This window comes from Oryzias melastigma, linkage group LG20, assembly GCF_002922805.2.
Source record: "Oryzias melastigma strain HK-1 linkage group LG20, ASM292280v2, whole genome shotgun sequence".
In the NCBI taxonomy this organism is placed as follows: Eukaryota; Metazoa; Chordata; class Actinopteri; order Beloniformes; family Adrianichthyidae; genus Oryzias; species Oryzias melastigma.
In genome coordinates, this window is record NC_050531.1 from 16,910,298 (window position 1) to 16,927,530 (window position 17,233).

Here is a 17,233-nt window from a genome sequence, read left to right on the forward strand (position 1 = left end):
TTAAGTCATGGTAGCAGCGTGGGATGGCTGTAAGGTCTATGGAACTCGAACTCTCTGAGTCGGGGGTAGATACAGAAGGCAGCGCGGATAACAAACAGGTGGCTAGACAGTAAGGGCTCCAGTGAGTGATGGATCCCTGGGCCCAATTGAACTGGGGATTATGTGGCTTGAGCCAGGAGAACCCTAACACGATGGGAGTGTGGGCTGACTTAGTGACAAAAAAAATTGGATGGACTCTCTATGGTTACCTGATGTGATTAGCAGGATGGGCTTGGTGCGGTGAGTTATGCGCTATAGGTGTTGACCCCCGAGGCCGGAAGCTACTATGGGGGTGTCCAGGGGTTCTGTGGGGATAGACAGGCGATTAACAACATGGATATCGATGAGACTCTGTTCAGCTCCAGAGTCAATGAGGGCTTTTAAATCATGAACTTTGAGGTCGAGACATAACTTGACAGGAATCAAAAGAAATTCTTTATCAGAATCCGTGGCTTTAAACTCCCTTCGTGGCCTGTCGTCTAACGAGGGGTTTTGAAAGTTTAAACGGTGTGGACAACCAGAAACTAAGTGGCCCTGAACCCCGCAGTAGAAACAAGCACCTGTTTCGAGTCTCTTACGACGCTCCTCTTCTGACAGCCGGGAGTGGCCGATCTGCATGGGTTCGTCCGGAGGTTTGTGAGGGACGGAGAGTTCAGTGACCGAGCTCTGTTCGGTCGGTGGGGCGTGCTTGAGCTCGGGAGGACGAGGTTGGTGTCTCTCTTTTTGGCGTTCGCGTATCTTACTATCAGATCTAAGAGCGGCAGAGACCAACTCCTCGAAAGAGCGTGCTTCGGGTTGGGAGCAGAGGTGGTCTTTGATTTGTTCGTTCAGGGACTGGTAAAAAACACCCTTGAGGGCCAAATCGGGCCAGCCAGCTTCAACCGCTAAAATGCGGTCAATGACATGATCGCTTACGGGTCGGTTCCGCTGTTTGAGAGCGAGTAATCACCGGGTCGCCTCTTCCTGTTTACGAGGGTGGTCGAAAATGAGGCGAAATTCGCTGAGGAACCGTTCATAGGACAGGTTAGTGATGGGATTGGCAGTGAGAAAGGCTTGGGCCCACAGAAGAGCTTTGTTTCGCAGAGAATTGATAATAAGAGTAATCTTACTGTGATCGGTTTGATAGTGTCTGGGAGCTTGTTGACATATCAACTGGTACTGCAGCAAAAATCCTCCGCAGGCCTCCACATCCCCGAAGAATGGTTCCGGTTGGAGTCGGACATTTTCAGGGCGGACGGTGATCTGGAAGCGGAAGGTGGAGGATTGACGGAGACATGAGCTGTGGCGGGCGAAGCCTGGGAAAAACCATTTGTAAGTTCGTGTAAAGTCTGAGTCATACAATCCAGGCGAAGAAAGAGATCCCGCTGGGTCATAGCCACTCAGGAAAGGGCGTCCGCTTGACGTCCGAGCATAATGCCTTGTTGGGAAACGGCTAGTCTGAGTCCTTTCGGGTCAGCTGGGTCGGTATCTTGGCCAGTCCGTTCTGTCCTGGCTACGGAACACTTTAGCGACCCAGACGCTGGAACCCGGAAGAAACACAGCGAGAGACGAGCATGGCAGGTAAAGGATTTAATAGTGAGGTAAGGTAGGTAGAGCGTGAGCAGGGCTGGAAGTAGACTCCAGGCAAGAGGCTGAGGCTGGTGGCGTCACTGGTAGGTTCCTCCACAGGAAGGGATGGCCGTCTTGGGCGAAGGTCCGCGGAACAGAGGCAGAGGCTCGTGGTGTGACCGCTTGAGAGAAGACCAAACTGGGGATCCGGGTTGAGGCTGATATTAGCAACCACTCGTGGTAACAGATTCCTGAGGGTGAGTAGAAAAAGCATTAGACAGAGTCCTGACAAATACGTGGCAAGACTGTGACGAGACGTGGTGACCAACTATGCACCATCAGGGGCAACGGACTGGCGAGGAATGATGATCCAGGAGCTCCTTAAAAAGGCAGACGAGGTGATGAGGTGAGTGGTCGCAGCTGGGGATAATCAGCAGCCAAGCGGAGAAGAGAGGGGGGAGGAGACTGACAGAGGCACCATGAAAGATGTTTTATTATTAATATTATTATTACATTTTGCTAAGAAATTTCTTCTTTAACTTTATAATCTGAGCCTTTTATAAACTGGTAAAAGTAAGGCAAAAGCTAGGCAGTAAAAAAGTGACACTAAGTTATGAAAGTTGAGCTTGTTTTACAGCAAACTAAGGAGCCTCATATTTCACACTTGTTGAACAGTAAAAGGTTACATCCTGTCTGTAGATGTTTGAGGTTCAAAAGCAGATCTCAACTTTCTGACCAGTCATAAACCACAAAGAGGAACTTCCAAGTTACTGAAGTACGTCCCCACATTTAAAGTTCATTTTTCTGAAAAAAGCAAGCACCTGTAAAACTCCAGGAAAAGCTTTTTTCCAATGCAAAAGCAAATATGTGTATGTGTATGTATCACTCAAAGACCTGCTGCTTTTACTGTATCAAGACTTATCTTTTTGCTTTGCTGTAATGTAATTTTGAAAAACTGAAATGGCATTCTACTCACCTGTAACTCTCACATTCAAAGAGTCACTAAAAGTTGAAGTGAATGTTTGACCAGAAGCTGTTTTCTCGTACTGACACTGGTACGATCCGTCATGATGAAAGTTCACTTGGTGAAAGTTGCAGTGTGGCTAGAGGAAAACTTTTTCTGTCTGAAGGAGTGAGATTTTCTGGAGAATAAAAGTTTTCTCTAAAAGTTCAGCTGCAGTGGAACTGGTGATACTTATTTCACGACCCCAAGAGACCTCTCCAGCTAGATCCATGGAGAGTGGATGTTAAATGTAAAATTCACATTTAGATGATCAAAACATTTGTTTTTAGGTTATTTAGAAAGTGATATGTAGTAAAAAGACTTTCGTAAAATCAGAAGGTGAAACTTTCCTTGCCGTTTGCTAAACATGGCTGAGATAAATCGGCAGTATGACCAATTTGAATATGCATATGTAACAGAAACACATAAGAAAGAGAAGAAATGCTTTATGGTGCTTTTATATAAACTTCCTCTTTCTTGGAATGCATCTTATGGCTTCTGTTTTCTTAAAGATAATCTTTTTTCTTTGAAATCTTACAACATGCCATGAATATTTCATTTGCGTCTCAAATGTCTGCATGACTTGCATCTTATATATATATATATATATATATATATATATTTACATATATATATATATACATACATTTATTTGGCTTTTTATTGGTGAACTAATAGTTGTCTGAATGTTAAATGTAGTTTTTTTTAAATCGTTTTTTTTTTTTGTTTTTCCAGTTTTTCATAAGGGATTTTTTTTACTTTCACAAGTGATATACGGTTATGATGTGATGTCAACTGCCATGGAACAAAAAGCAGCTCCCACATAATTTTCCAGTCTTTTAATATTAGTTATTTTATGAATAAAAATGTTAACTTCTATAGCAGGCACAACACCTTTTGTCTGTTTTATTTTAATAATTTTTCACTGTTAGCTTCTTTCATGTCATTTCTTTTGAGACAGCTGTGAAGTTTGACTTCCTGGTCTCTTAACCGTGGCTGACAGTGGAGCCACTTTTCATGCTTAAATTTACCATAGAGGCCCAGCTAGCTAATGAAGACAGAGGAAGAAGTTAAAATAAGATTTTTAATTAGAAAATTAATTTAACTTAAAGTAATTATTCACTAGTTTAATTTATTTTGTAGTTCCCTACAATTTGTGTCAATAGTCAGACAGTATTTAAAGCTCATATTGTCTTTGGGTCAGCGTATTTTTCTAGTTTATTTCCTTCTTGATTAATTTTTACTATTAGGTACCTTCAGCTGACTTATGTTCAGTTGACCACTTTTGTGAACCTAACACTTTGTCATTTGTTACATAAACTGCAGCTATTTTGGGTAAATAAATTAACTGATATCTTCATTATTTTTAAACCTTTGGCTAATTCCGGCCCATCTGTTTCACCACTTCTTTATAGTTGTTTTGAATGAATGATTGAATCATTGAAATGGTTTATTTCAAGCAATCAGGTAATAATACATAAAAAAATTCTTACATAATCACTCACCAGTTGATCATTTAAAAGGGAACTTATATAATCCTATCCCGGTTTGACCGTAAGGTCCGGTCCCACAAGATTTGACGGCCATATCACGGGTAAAAAATTTGGAAAACCTGCCACTCTCGATTAGATTCGCTAACTTTTGGTCAAAATTGATCAACAAATGCATGTTTGTGGAATAGCAGTGATACAGACGCAGGAGTCCATTCCACTGCCAGAGCACTGCAATATCGTGTGTAAGCGCGTCCTCCCTCGATCAGCTGCTAAACAGACGCTGTAAACAGTGGTACACATGCAGACTGGCCGGGGAAACGGCCGTGCTACAGCCGTGCAAGAATGCAAAATTTTGTCGTCCAACCGTGTGTCGGTGTTTGCTCTACAGCCCAATCTTGCACTGGCACTGCTGTTCCACAGCTGTAACTCTGGTACCACACACAGTCACCTGCGGTCCAAATTATTGTGCAGTTCTAACATTTTTCAGTGTGTAACAGTGGCCTAATTTTGTACCGCCTTTTTGCGCATCAATCCCACGGATATATCTCAGCCGTTGCACTAGCAGTCCACTGTGAACAGACCTGTACCATGGGGATGACATTTTTTCCGTGCTCCAGCCGTGATATAGTCGTGAAAACCAATGGGGGCTGCTCTTTACCGTTTTCTTACATGAATTATCAACCTCCGGTTCAGGACTTAATATCAAATATTTTAACCCAACAATCATAGATTCAAGTTATTAAGGATCCTTAAGATCAGTGATGTAATTAAATTTCAAACATCCACAGACAAGTCATTTATATTAATCAGTACCACAAATCTAAATATACTCAGACGATCAGAGAAATCATCCAAATCAATCAAGAAATCCAAACATATTCAGAGCATCATCATAAAAAACAAATAAATAAATAAAAAATTACCCATACCAACAAGCACCAAAAATCCAGAGCATACCGGGATGATTAATAATTCTTTCTGGAATCACACTGTGCATGTGTAATAAAAATGTGAGAAGTGCCACTCATGGTCTTAGTTTGATTCTTTAATCTCATTCATACAACTCCCAAGACTCACCAAAGATGTATGGGCAGAAAGAATCATGAAGAATCTCAACTTTTTTGTTTCATTCTTTGTGGCCTAAAAAATGAGTGTGTTATATTAGGGCACATAATGATTGAACTTTGATCTCATTAAAGATCGTACCTTGGTCATCTTATTTTTTTTCTATAGCATGAAGCCTCGAAATACCATAAAAGTAATACCATAAAACCCTTGATCTCCATCTGGTGGTCGTTGTTGGCCTCTATTTCTGATCCTGAAAATTTACCAGGTTATATTTTAGATTGCACTAAGCCATTCAAAAGTTTGACTGTGTCTCAAAAGCCAGTTGAAATTGTTGTTACATTCACATATTCATCATCATCATCATCACTGGTGTCTTCATCCTCTTCATCCATTTTCACCTCTTGACTTTTACTCTTAGCCCTCATACGCTCTTTCTGGGATTTTAGATCAAATTCTGGGTAATCATTACTCCTATCAAATAGTGGATCTATATATACATCCTCATCAGGTCGATTGAAATGTACAGTTACATTCTCATAGTCATTATCATCATCAGTGGTTTCTTCATCTTCTTCATCCGTTTCCTCCTCTTGACTTTCACTCTTAGCACTCACACTACCGTTTCTACCATATTGTGAACCAGTTTCTGGTATTGCGTTCTCATAATCATTACTGTCATCTTCTTCTTCTTGTGATTCCTTTGTGAACTTAGCTGGAATGCATGTTTCTTGAAGATTTTCATAATCTTCCTCATAGTCTCCACCATTCTCTCTAGGAGACCCTGAAACACATGAAAACCAGTTAAGGGACCCTTTGAACAAACTGCTGATCTTTAAATATGATGTATCTTGAAAGAGACAGACTTTGAGCATGGGAAAGGGCCATAGAATTCCTTATTTTTTTTCTCCTTTTGACCAAGCAGACCAATAACACAATGAACAGCAGGAGAAGACAGATTCCACCTGATATCAACAAGATCAGCAGCAGGGACTCTGGAAGACACAATTGTTGCACAAAATAAGTCCAGTTTCTTTCAAATACTGCTTTAAAAATGTTTTTACTTTGTTAATTTAAAGCCTAAAATGTAACTTGAACATAACAAACACTCTGATTTATACATGCTCAGTACATGTGTGTTGTTCTCCTTCCATTGTCCACGCACAAATGACCAGAGAAGATTTAAGTAATTCATTAGCAGTTATAAGTAACCTATTCACAAAGTCAAAGCTTGTTTAACCAAGCCAGTTTTTAATGATCAGTCAACTCAAGTGGTTCCAGATCCTGATTGACAAACTCAACTAATTTAGATAGTCAGATTGAGCAGTCCAGACAGCGCTGAACAACTGGCAGTGTTATGGCTCTTGAGAACCAGTGTTGGCCAGCTCAGACCTAAGAAGTAAAGTCTCTTATAGCTAAACGATACATTTCCTTCTTGGATGCTTTCATATTCCCCCCTGAGAGATTCCAAGATGGACCATGGGTCAAAACCACAGTCAGAGACATACCCCCTGCCCCAAGGCGAAAGGAGAAAAACTGCTTGTCTATTGTTGTGAACTCTAACACTTGGGGGTCAAGCTTGGGGCTCTCACTATGAGTAACTCTAGATTAGTCGAGTCTCTTCTCAAGGGATTGCGTTTCAGAGCCCTGGTTCTGATTGTTTACTATTGTTTTTTTGTTTGTTTGTTTTTTTCGTAGCTTAAAGCTTATTTGTTCAAAAACAGCTCATTCTAGAGTTTTGGCTTGGGGTAGTAGTAACAAAACAGGTTGGAAGTTTTCTACAATTAAAGTGTTTTTAAAAAAATGTTTTTTAAATGTGCTGGGATAGGTATCTATTAAGACGGATTAGTTAAGCAGTTTTCTTATTAGTAGGGTTAGCAGAAGCTCCAAGAGAGAGTCAACATGAATTTGGAATTAACCCCAAGCTAAATGAAAACCTGTAAAGCTTCCCACTTGATGGAGCTGAACAAATAGGAGTGACTATGATTTTAGAAACCTGTGAGAATTAAAACCATAGGTTACACATCCACCAATACCAATGACATACTATGCGGGCTAATTGGATTTTGGTCAGATAGAAGCTGGACCAAATGGCTATTTTAGCATGAAAGGTTGCAGACCCCTACTTTAGATACTTTCTACTTTACTGTTAAAGTAAATAAAGTTAAAATAAAATTGTGTAAATAGTTTCTCATAGTAAACTCATTACCACTAATCAAAAATACAATCATTTAACCTGACTTACCTTTCACAACAACAGCAATGGGTGCTGACTCAGCAGAGGTAACACTATGTCCTGAGAGGGTGGCCTGGTATACACAGCTGTAGTTACCCTGGTGTTCAAACTTGGCCACAGGAAAGGCAAAGGACACTGAGTTGTTGACTGATGTACTGCTGTTTTTCAGGATGGAGCCAGAAAAGATGAGAGAGAATCGACCCAGAGGACATTCAGATGTAAAAAAGCAGGTGATGGTAAAGCTGTGACCCCTGGTAATATTTGCTTCTCCAGGACCCGGAACCAAATCCATACCCGATGTCAGTAAGATGTTGGGCGGTGTAACTACAACAAAGAGCACAGGGACAATAAACCTGCAACAATGTATTCACTTGTTTGTACTTTGAGAGTTTTGTCTGTCTGAATCGTCGTTAGGAGTATCACAGCCTTAAAACATTTGTAATCACAGATTTCACTGATTGTTGATTATTTTTAGAACATAATCCCTGCGATACGGGAGGGAGCATTGTATATCCATTTCAGGAGACAACTATATTCTTATTTACATTTCTTGAGCAAAGAAACATATATTTAGTTTTGTCTTAGTTTTCAACAAAGTGACTTCCATTTTCTCTGGGCTGACTGATCATGTGAGCAGGATTTCAAATTCTCACAAAGCTGGAATAGTTTCCTCAGGAATGGTAGACCAATGAAAACCTGCCACTGTTCTTGTACCTTTAGCAGAGAGTGGGTTCTAAATTTAAAAATTATTGTAAGATTATGACTATATTTGTGGCCAAAAGCTCATGCGTGCTTGACTTTTGCAGCAAAAAGATCAAAACACATCATCATACATATTTTAAACCATATAAAGTAAACATTTTGACAAATCTTTTTGCTTTTATAGTCTAATAAAACACTGAATCAAAAATTGTTGATCCAACTTGCTATTTCAATTAGAAGGGAAATACACTATGTTACCAAAAGCATTAGCTCACCCATTCAAATGTTTAGAATCAGGTGTCCTAATCACTGCAGACTGTTTTTACGAACATTTGTGAAAGATGGGTCGCACTCAGGAGCAAAAAACGGTTATAGGATGCCACCTGTGCAACAAATCCAGTCGTGAAATGTCCTCATTCCTAAATATTCCACAGTCAACTGTCAGCTCTATCATAACAACATTGAAAATTTGAGAACTACAGCAACCAAAGTTCTAGGCCACATAAACTGACAGAGAGGAAACCCCTCAAATTATCTCAAGATCACATTTGACAGGCAGTGAGCAATGAAAGAGCGGTGCACCGGTTTGCGCAAAAGAGGGGCACAGAGGGGTGCAACGCTGGTTCATGTGAAATTTGCGGCTCAGAGGTTGGGGAGCTCTGATTTAATAGCAACAGCCAGCACGTCAAAAAGCAAGACACCCAAAAAATCAAATTTTGACACGGAGGTCTTAACCATTGACTTGGGAATGAAAATGTGTTGATTTGGGAAGATGTTGGGATTATTTAGTATTACTGAAGTACCAAAAATGGCACAGATTAGGAACCGAAATTGAAACCAAAGAACCGTTTTGGCACCGGTACCAAATAAAACCCAATCGGTGCCCATTCCTATAAAACGGTAAATGGCGTATACTTGTTAGCCTTTTTTTTAACCTTAATCAAAGGCCCAAGGAGCTTTACAGTCACAGTCCCATTCAGATATACATTCACACACTTATGGTGGCTCCGCTGCTGAACACTGGTGCCAACCTTGGACCAGAGGCAAGGTGGGGCTCAGTGTCTTGTCCAAGGACGTGAGGCGGGAACTGAATCTGCAATCTTCATATCAGTGGTCAACAGCCCTACCGCTGTGCCACAACGCTCATGTAAAACCTTGTGGAAGAGTTGAAGTTGTAATAGTTGGTAAAGGTGGACAGACATCATATTGCAGTCTATGGGTTAGGAATGGGATGGCACTTCAGTTCATATGTGAATGAAGGCAGGTGAGTGAATATTTTTGGAAACCTAGTGTGCATATGAAAGAAGCAAATACATATTCAAAGTACACTAGTTCTGTGAAAAAGAACATTTGCTCTAGCTTTATGTATTCAATCATCTTAAAAACTAGTACAGGGGAGGCAAATGCTAGAAAGTATCAAAAAAGTATCACTAAGCCATCTATCTTCAGAACCTTCCTAATGCCTTTCAGGGTCACAGGGCTGCTGGAGCCTACCTAGCTGCTGTTGGGCGAAAGCAGGGAACACCCTGAACAGGTTCCCAGTCTATTGCAAGTCTTCAATCACACACATTTAGATCTAGGAAAAAGTTTGATATACTAAATAACCTATGAGATATACTTTTGAACTGTGGGGCAAGGCCAGAGAGCCTGAAGAAAATCCATGCATGCAAAAAAAGAACATGGAAATTCCACACAGAAAGGTCCCAGCTGGCAGTCAAACCAGGGCCTTCAGAGCGCTAACCACTCTGCCACCATGCAGCCCTGTCACCAAGCCTGTAAAATGTTACTTGTTTATAACTAAAAGCAGAGCCTTATTTTTAACACTTGTTGAAAAGTCTGCACACGACCTTCAAAATGTCTGCAATGCTCAGGCTTCAAAGCAGAACTAAACCAAACCACAAGGAAGAACTTCAGTATGCTAAAGTGTGACACCATGACAAAAGATGCTCATGAAAATCAGTAAAAAAGAGCTACTTTACAATTCACATTTTCATATGTGTATTCATATATTTTTCTGCTAATGCACGGTTAGATGCACTTAAGAAATATATTTATTCTTTGTAATATTTTTTAATTTTTCAAAATAATGTAATGATGTTCTTCTTACCTGTAACCTTCAAATTCAGGGGAGAACTGACAGGTGAAGTCAATGTTTGATTAGAACCTGTTTCCTTATAGTAACACTGGTACGATCCGTCATGATCAAAGTTCACTTTAGAGATGGTGACGGTCATGATGTGGCCAGCAGAAAGTTGCGACTTGTTAAAAGAACTTGACGACTTCTGGAGAATAAATGTTTTTTTTTCTGAAAGTTCAGCTGCAGTGGAGCAGGTGATTCTGACTTCCCGACCCCAGTAGACCTCTCCATCAGGATCCATGGAGATGCTGGGCTTCACAAGACTTCCTGAGGATAGTTTAGGAAAATGAAAATATTAATTGTTGACAATAAATGACTTCTGACAAGAAATAAAGAACTAATGGATTAGCTGCTTTAACACGTTTTTTTTTTTTTTTCTTTCTGCCTTCTTGACACGCAGTATTAAGAGGTTTGATTGTGGGATTTAACCACCAAATGGTTCTCAAATGCTTTACAAAAATACATCACAATCAATCAATCAATACATTGCAAAAAAGTATGTTCAACAATAGTGAGGTTTTGTTAGTCTGCCCTTATTTTTGCTGCATTACAGTTGGACAAAATCCACTTTATAAAAAGATTAAAAGTTATTTTCTGTCAAGAAACGCCACATCATCCAGACAGATTTTGCCTGATCCTTGACCAAAAAGAGCTGATGGACAAATGTCTGCAGACAGTTTTTTTTTTTTTTTTACAGTGACAGGGTTATGATGAAAATGAGACAGGACGAAACACTGACCTGAGACAAATGAACTCCAAAGACAAAAGACTGAAACATTGAGAAAAAGAAAACAGTGCGTTGAACTAAAAATAAACATAAAAAATAAATATTTACATAATAAAAAAATTTTTCTAAGTTTTACAGAAAGTGATATGTAGAAAACATACTTACATAAAGTCAGAAGGTGAAAGTTTGTGTGAGGTTTGCTGAGCATGGCTGATACAAATCTGCCATGTGACCAATTTGAAGAGACAAAGAAGAATGAAACACTTAAGAGAAGCACAGTCATTTTTTGCTGCTTTTACAGAAGCTTCCTCTTTCTGAGAATGCTTCTCATAGCTTTTATTCTCTTAAAAACATGGTGGGATCTGCCTCTTAAATGTTTGTGTGATTTGCATAAACTTTTTATCAGTGAACTAAGAGTCATATGAATGCAAATGTAAATTTGTTGTAGTATTCAGGGGATTTTAATTATTATTAATTTTTTGTTGCTTTTTTGCACGCCTCTCATATGATATGTGGTTATGTTGTCCTTTGATTTCCGTGCCAACCACTGCTGAGTCTTGCACATTGTTTCAGATCATTTATTTTCAGCTTCAACCAAAGTATCTTAGCAACATTATTTATTGGTTCCCCTCGTTGTTGTTGTTTCTGTTTGTTTATTTTCAATCAACAAATGTTCAAAATGTGATCAGAACTCTGCATGTCAATTGCAAAATGCAATCAGTTAACAAAACAGGTTATTGTCCACTCATTGTCTTTCTCAGATGCAGTTTTTAGGTTGTCTTTACATTTTTGCAATTCTGTTTCACCATTTCTCACACTAGTCTGTCTATTGAGATTTCAACTGCCTTGTTTCTGGATTACTACCTCCAGCACATGATAAAAAACTACTTTTAGCAAGCTCTATGTTTAAATAGTCAACTTACCAGGGATCTGCCCCTTCCTATTGCAGCATTACTTAGATACAAGTCATCTGAGTGTGATGCTATTTAAGAATGTGTTCTTCTTTAGTCGCCAGATAGTGGTCGGTCTGGCCATTTGGGATCCTGCGATGTCTCAGGAATTGAAGGCTCAAATTGAACAGGAGTTTAAACCAATGCATCTCACAGTTCATTGACTTTAAATATAAACTGCTGAATCTAGCATAAAACCCAAGTCAATAACATTGTCTGCTTCCACAACTTACCTCAACATTTTCCACAATTCTCATGCTCCTCAGAAGTCTTCAAAACCTCAAATATCCTCGCCTGAATGATTCAGTGGAGATGCATCCGTTTTGCAGAGCATTCTGTACACCATGCGCTATCATCAGCCCTCAGGATTTCTTTCAGAGGAAGTAACAGTGGCTTATGTCATTTCCGTTTTCACAGGACAGGCTCTTCTGTGGGCTAGAGCAGAATAGAAGAGGTGTTCTGCTTCAAGATACCCTTTAGAATACATTTACCAAGAAATTAAGAAGAATCTCTGATCCCTCCAGAACTGGAAAGATGATTCTAGCCTTCTCTCATCTCTAAAACAGGGAGCCAGATCAGATGACCAACAAACATTCAATTGAATTTCACACTTTGGTGGCAGAATCTAAATAAAACAAACTTGCCTGATATGATCTGTTCTACTGCTAAAGAAAAAATAGCTATCTTAAAAATAAGCTTGAGTCATACTTGAGTCAACTAATAAACTTGAGTTTGTATAACTTAATCCTGTGTTAGCTTTAGGGTAAAAAGTGACCCACTACCATGTTTAGTTGTTTAAAAAATAAATAAATAAATAAAAGAACTGTTCCACTTATCATTAGAAAAAGATATTCTTGTTTATGTGTCTATGTTCGTTTTACACCAGTATGATAAAAAGATTGCCTTTTAGATCATTTTAGACCCATAAATTATAAGCATTTGAACACCAGAAAAAAGTTTTAAGGCCACACACTAACATTAGGACAAGTCTTAAAATGAAACAGGAGCACCAGTAGGGGCTCCAAAGTCTATTAACCCTTGTGCTCTCTTATGGAGTCCAGAGGACCCCACCCTTATTCGATTTGTGATCCCTCCCATGACAAAGGTGGACAGGAACTTGTCTGCCACAAACATCAGTGAAGATAAAAAATCCTTGAAAAAAAAAACTTAAAAACACAATAAATGACAAACTGGTGACATGGGGGGGGGTTGATCCATTTTTGATGCTTTTAAGTCCACATAAAATAGTTTTAATACATTTTAATAGTCCACATGAAATATTTGTTTTTACTTTTCAATTTTATTTTTACCTCAAAACTGTTCAATGCAGGTGAAAGAAATATTTTTAACACAGACAAATGCCTTTAAACCATGAACAATGACTTCCTGATTTCGCAATGCAGATTGTCATGTTTACATTTAAGTTTGCCATGCATTCCAGATTCCGCCACTAGATGGTCAAGTGGTTATGGCTGCGGACTCACATTCAGAAGGTCATGGGTTTTAGAATCCCGCTCAGGAATAGTCCACCTGAAATATTTGTTTTTACTTTTAAATTTTATTTTTTCCCTTTAAACTGTTCAATGCAGGTGAAAGAAATATTTTTAACACAGACAAATGCCTTTTAACCATCAACAATGACTTCCTGATTACGCATTGCAGAATGTCATGTTTAAATTTAATTTTGACATGCATTCTAGATTCCGCCACTAGACAGTCAAGTGGTTATGGCTGCGGACTCACATTCAGAAGGTCATGGGTTCGAATCCCGCTCAGGAATAGTCCACATGAAATATTTGTTTTTACTTTTCAATTTTATTTTTACCTCAAAACTGTTCAATGCAGGTGAAAGAAATATTTTTAACACAGACAAATGCCTTTAAACCATCAACAACGACTGCCTGATTTCGCAATGCAGAATGTCAGGTTTAACTTTAATTTTGACATGCATTCTAGATTCCGCCACTAGACGGTCAAGTGGTTATGGCTGCGGACTCACATTCAGAAGGTCAAGGGTTCGAATCCCGCTCAGGAATAGTCCACATGAAATATTTGTTTTTACTTTTATATTTTATTTTTACCTTAAAACTGTTCAATGCAGGTGAAAAAAAATATTTTTAACACAGACAAGTACAATAAATGACAAACTGGTGACATGGGGGGGGGATTGATGCGTTTTTAATGCCTTTAAACTAGGGCTGTTAGATTTGTCACGTTAAAAACGCATTAATCTGACATGTGCTTGACGCCGACAATTTTTCTGACGCATTAATCACGGATTTTTCTCATACGTGCCTTTCCATAACGCGCGCGCGGGCGTCCCCCCTTTAACTCACCGGCTGCTCTCACTAAATCAATGAGCTGCGAGCTAAAACCAGGCCGGCGCTAGGACCTGGAGAGCTCCTGCACTCTAACCCGGCTCCGGTTCGCGTCCAGTACTCGTCTGGCGGTACCGGCCAGTAATATAAACCTGCAGGCCTGGAGACCCAACAATGCTCTCAGGACCTTGTTCTCAGGACCGCACTCTCAGCACCCAGGTCTTTTTGAAACAGCGCCCCTAGTGGCTGGAGGACTAATAGCACCCTCAGGACAATTTTAGGACTCGTTTTTTGAGACGGCGCCTCCTTCCTGCTGGGTGTCGTTTATTCTTTTTTTTTTTTTTTTTAGATAAATGTTACTAATGTCGGTTTTGACTGAATATTTATAATGATTTTCTTACTGTTGAATTAAGAAATAATGAAATAATAATGAAATAAATCTCTTCATTATTTTATCTAACTGCTGATAGAGTTGAGTCTGGTATTTTCCAACCACCTAAAACTTATCAGAAGATGAGAATATTGGGATTTTAATATAAATTCATCTTTACATTGTAACTTATTCTGTTGCACTAATTTAACACATTCTCAATGAGAAACGCATGTATTTCATAACTGTATAAAAATGAAATATAATAAATTAAAAAGTGCCAGAAAACCAAATTAAAAACCAAACCCAAAGCATCTGGAAAATTAAACAGGATCTGCTGAGGTGAGAAAAATAACTGTTATTATGAGTGACATTAACAGAACAACTTAGATTTATTAGGCGTTACATCAGGCTTTAAAAGACAAAACAATACTTGTAGCCACCAAACTAGTCTGTACAAGAAATCACAGCTGAATATAGAAAAATATATTAGAACAATTTTTATAACATGAGATTAAAAAATACTTTCTACTTGGGGAGTATCTCTGCTTTTGTCAATTCTATACCAATCCTCTGTCAAATTTATCTACTTTACTAAAATAAATATTTTGCTCTTGGAAATGTTTTGTAACACCTGCCATTTATTTTTTATTTTTGAGAGTTTTTGATCATGAATTTGAACTTTTTATAATCTTGTTGGTTGGAAATATTTTGTAGAACAAAGCATTCAACACACAGTTTCATCTAGAGACTTCCTCTTTTGAATTATTGTATCCACCTGGTAAAAAAGATACACAAGTCAAATGTAAAGTAAAGAGTAATTTAGTTCTGAACAATACAGCATAAATGCTTAATATTATTATAAAAAGTAATATTATTCGGTAATAGCAATGAATCAAGTTTGTATATTACATTATAAGTTATTATAATTATTTACAAAATAGTAAAATATATAAATACATACTTGACTTTGCTCAGTAAACATTTTGTTTTCTCCTTTTTTGTAATACATATAAACTATATTTGGGTTATAATGAGACAATATTAATGAATTACACCAAAAGAAAATTTTAACACATGAAGATGGAAAAATAAAAAAATAACTATCCTGTAAAAAGCTAAAGGATGTATTCCTAATAAACCATCATGAATTTATTTTTGCACAAACAACATTCATTTGAATAAAAGCTAAGCTAAGGTCACTGATTATGTTTCTACAAAAAACAGAAATTTATTGGTAATTTACTTTTTATATTTTAAGATTCATGTGATAAATGATCTAGTTGTTTATCCTTTAGCAGTGCTTAAATCATTTATTTCCTTTTACTACTCAATGTGCAATGAGTCTCATAAAGTCTCCAAAAATAAAACAAACTCCACCCTGTAGGAGGCGCTGTGTTAGAAATGCCTGGGTCCTGAGAATGCGGTCCTGTGAGCGTGGTCCTGAGAACGTTGTTGGGTCTCCGGGCCTGCAGGTACACCCTTCTCGTACCGGCTCACGTCCGTCGGCGCGTCCCGAGAGCTGCGGACGTTCCGAACAGCAAGCGCACCAGGGGACGTTTTAAATGTAGTTTAGGTTTAAGCGTCATCCAGCCCCAGCATAGCGGTCTGTCTGCCGGCATGTTCATCGCGTGAGCTCCGCTGGACACGTCGCTGCATCGAGCTGCAGCCAGAGAACACGGCGGCAGTAACAGACTGTCAAACTATCCACAGTGTATCCCGCTTTTCTCAGTATTTAATGTTTTAAAAAAAACAAAAGTTAATTTGAAATGATAAATCTCTATTTCATTTATTACTGTAGTTCAGCAGAGGAGGAAAAGATTTGGTCCTGACAAAAAAATGAACATGAAAGTGTTATGGAAATTTTATTTTTGATGTTTTTTATTTTATTTTACTGAACGTTGATTGAAGTTTTGAATTTAAAATGCCCTTCACTTGCACATGGGCTTTTGTTAGGCATTTTATGTTACAGCCTTTTATTGTTAAGAAAGTTTATCTCAATACAATGTTACAAAATAAAGTATTTCTCATGAAAACTATACATTTTCATTCTTGTTTTCATAAGTAATGTAGAACTGTTAAATTGTTAAACTGTTAAACTATTAAATTCCACATTTTTTTCCTTAAAAAAAGGCCACATATTAATTTGCGATTAATCGCGAGTTAATTCAGGACAAAATGCGATTAATCACGTTTAAAAATTTTAATCGCCTGACAGCTCTACTTTAAACCATCAACAATGACTTCCTGATTTTGCATTGCAGAATGTCAGGTTTAAATTTAAATTTGACATGCATTCCAGATTCTGCCACTAGACAGTCAAGTAGTTATGGTTTCTGACTCACATTCAGAAGGTCATGGGTTTGAATCCCGCTCAGGAATAGTCCACATTAAATATTTGTTTTTACTTTTATATTTTATTTTTACCTTAAAATTGGTGACATGGGGGGGCATCTTTTTACAGATGAAGGCTTCTCATCATTCTCTTCAACAATTAATAGTTTATTAGTCTACTTATGTATAAGTATCATGTGGAGAGGATGTTCTGGCTGCAAATTCATGTACTGGCATATCATCATCATAGGAGGAATCTGAGAAGATGAACTCTGATTCCACAACAAAAGAATCGTCTTCACTGCTCCCAG

The 17,233-nt window shown here is 38.4% G+C and overlaps 1 protein-coding gene across 1 annotated transcript in view; it reads right to left on the reverse strand.

Annotated features, from left to right (window-relative positions):
• Positions 1–4,026: 4,026 nt before the first annotated feature.
• The window catches only part of LOC112151262 (nonsense-mediated mRNA decay protein 2), a 20,891-nt gene continuing 7,684 nt past the window's right edge, over positions 4,027–17,233 (reverse strand). The window contains exons 3-4 of the mRNA XM_036217363.1: positions 6,015–6,143; positions 4,027–5,932 (exon numbers count right to left, since the gene is read on the reverse strand). Coding sequence (XP_036073256.1) covers positions 5,463–5,932; positions 6,015–6,143 — 599 coding nt within the window. The 3' untranslated portion in view covers positions 4,027–5,462. The remainder of the gene's footprint in view (positions 5,933–6,014; positions 6,144–17,233) is intronic.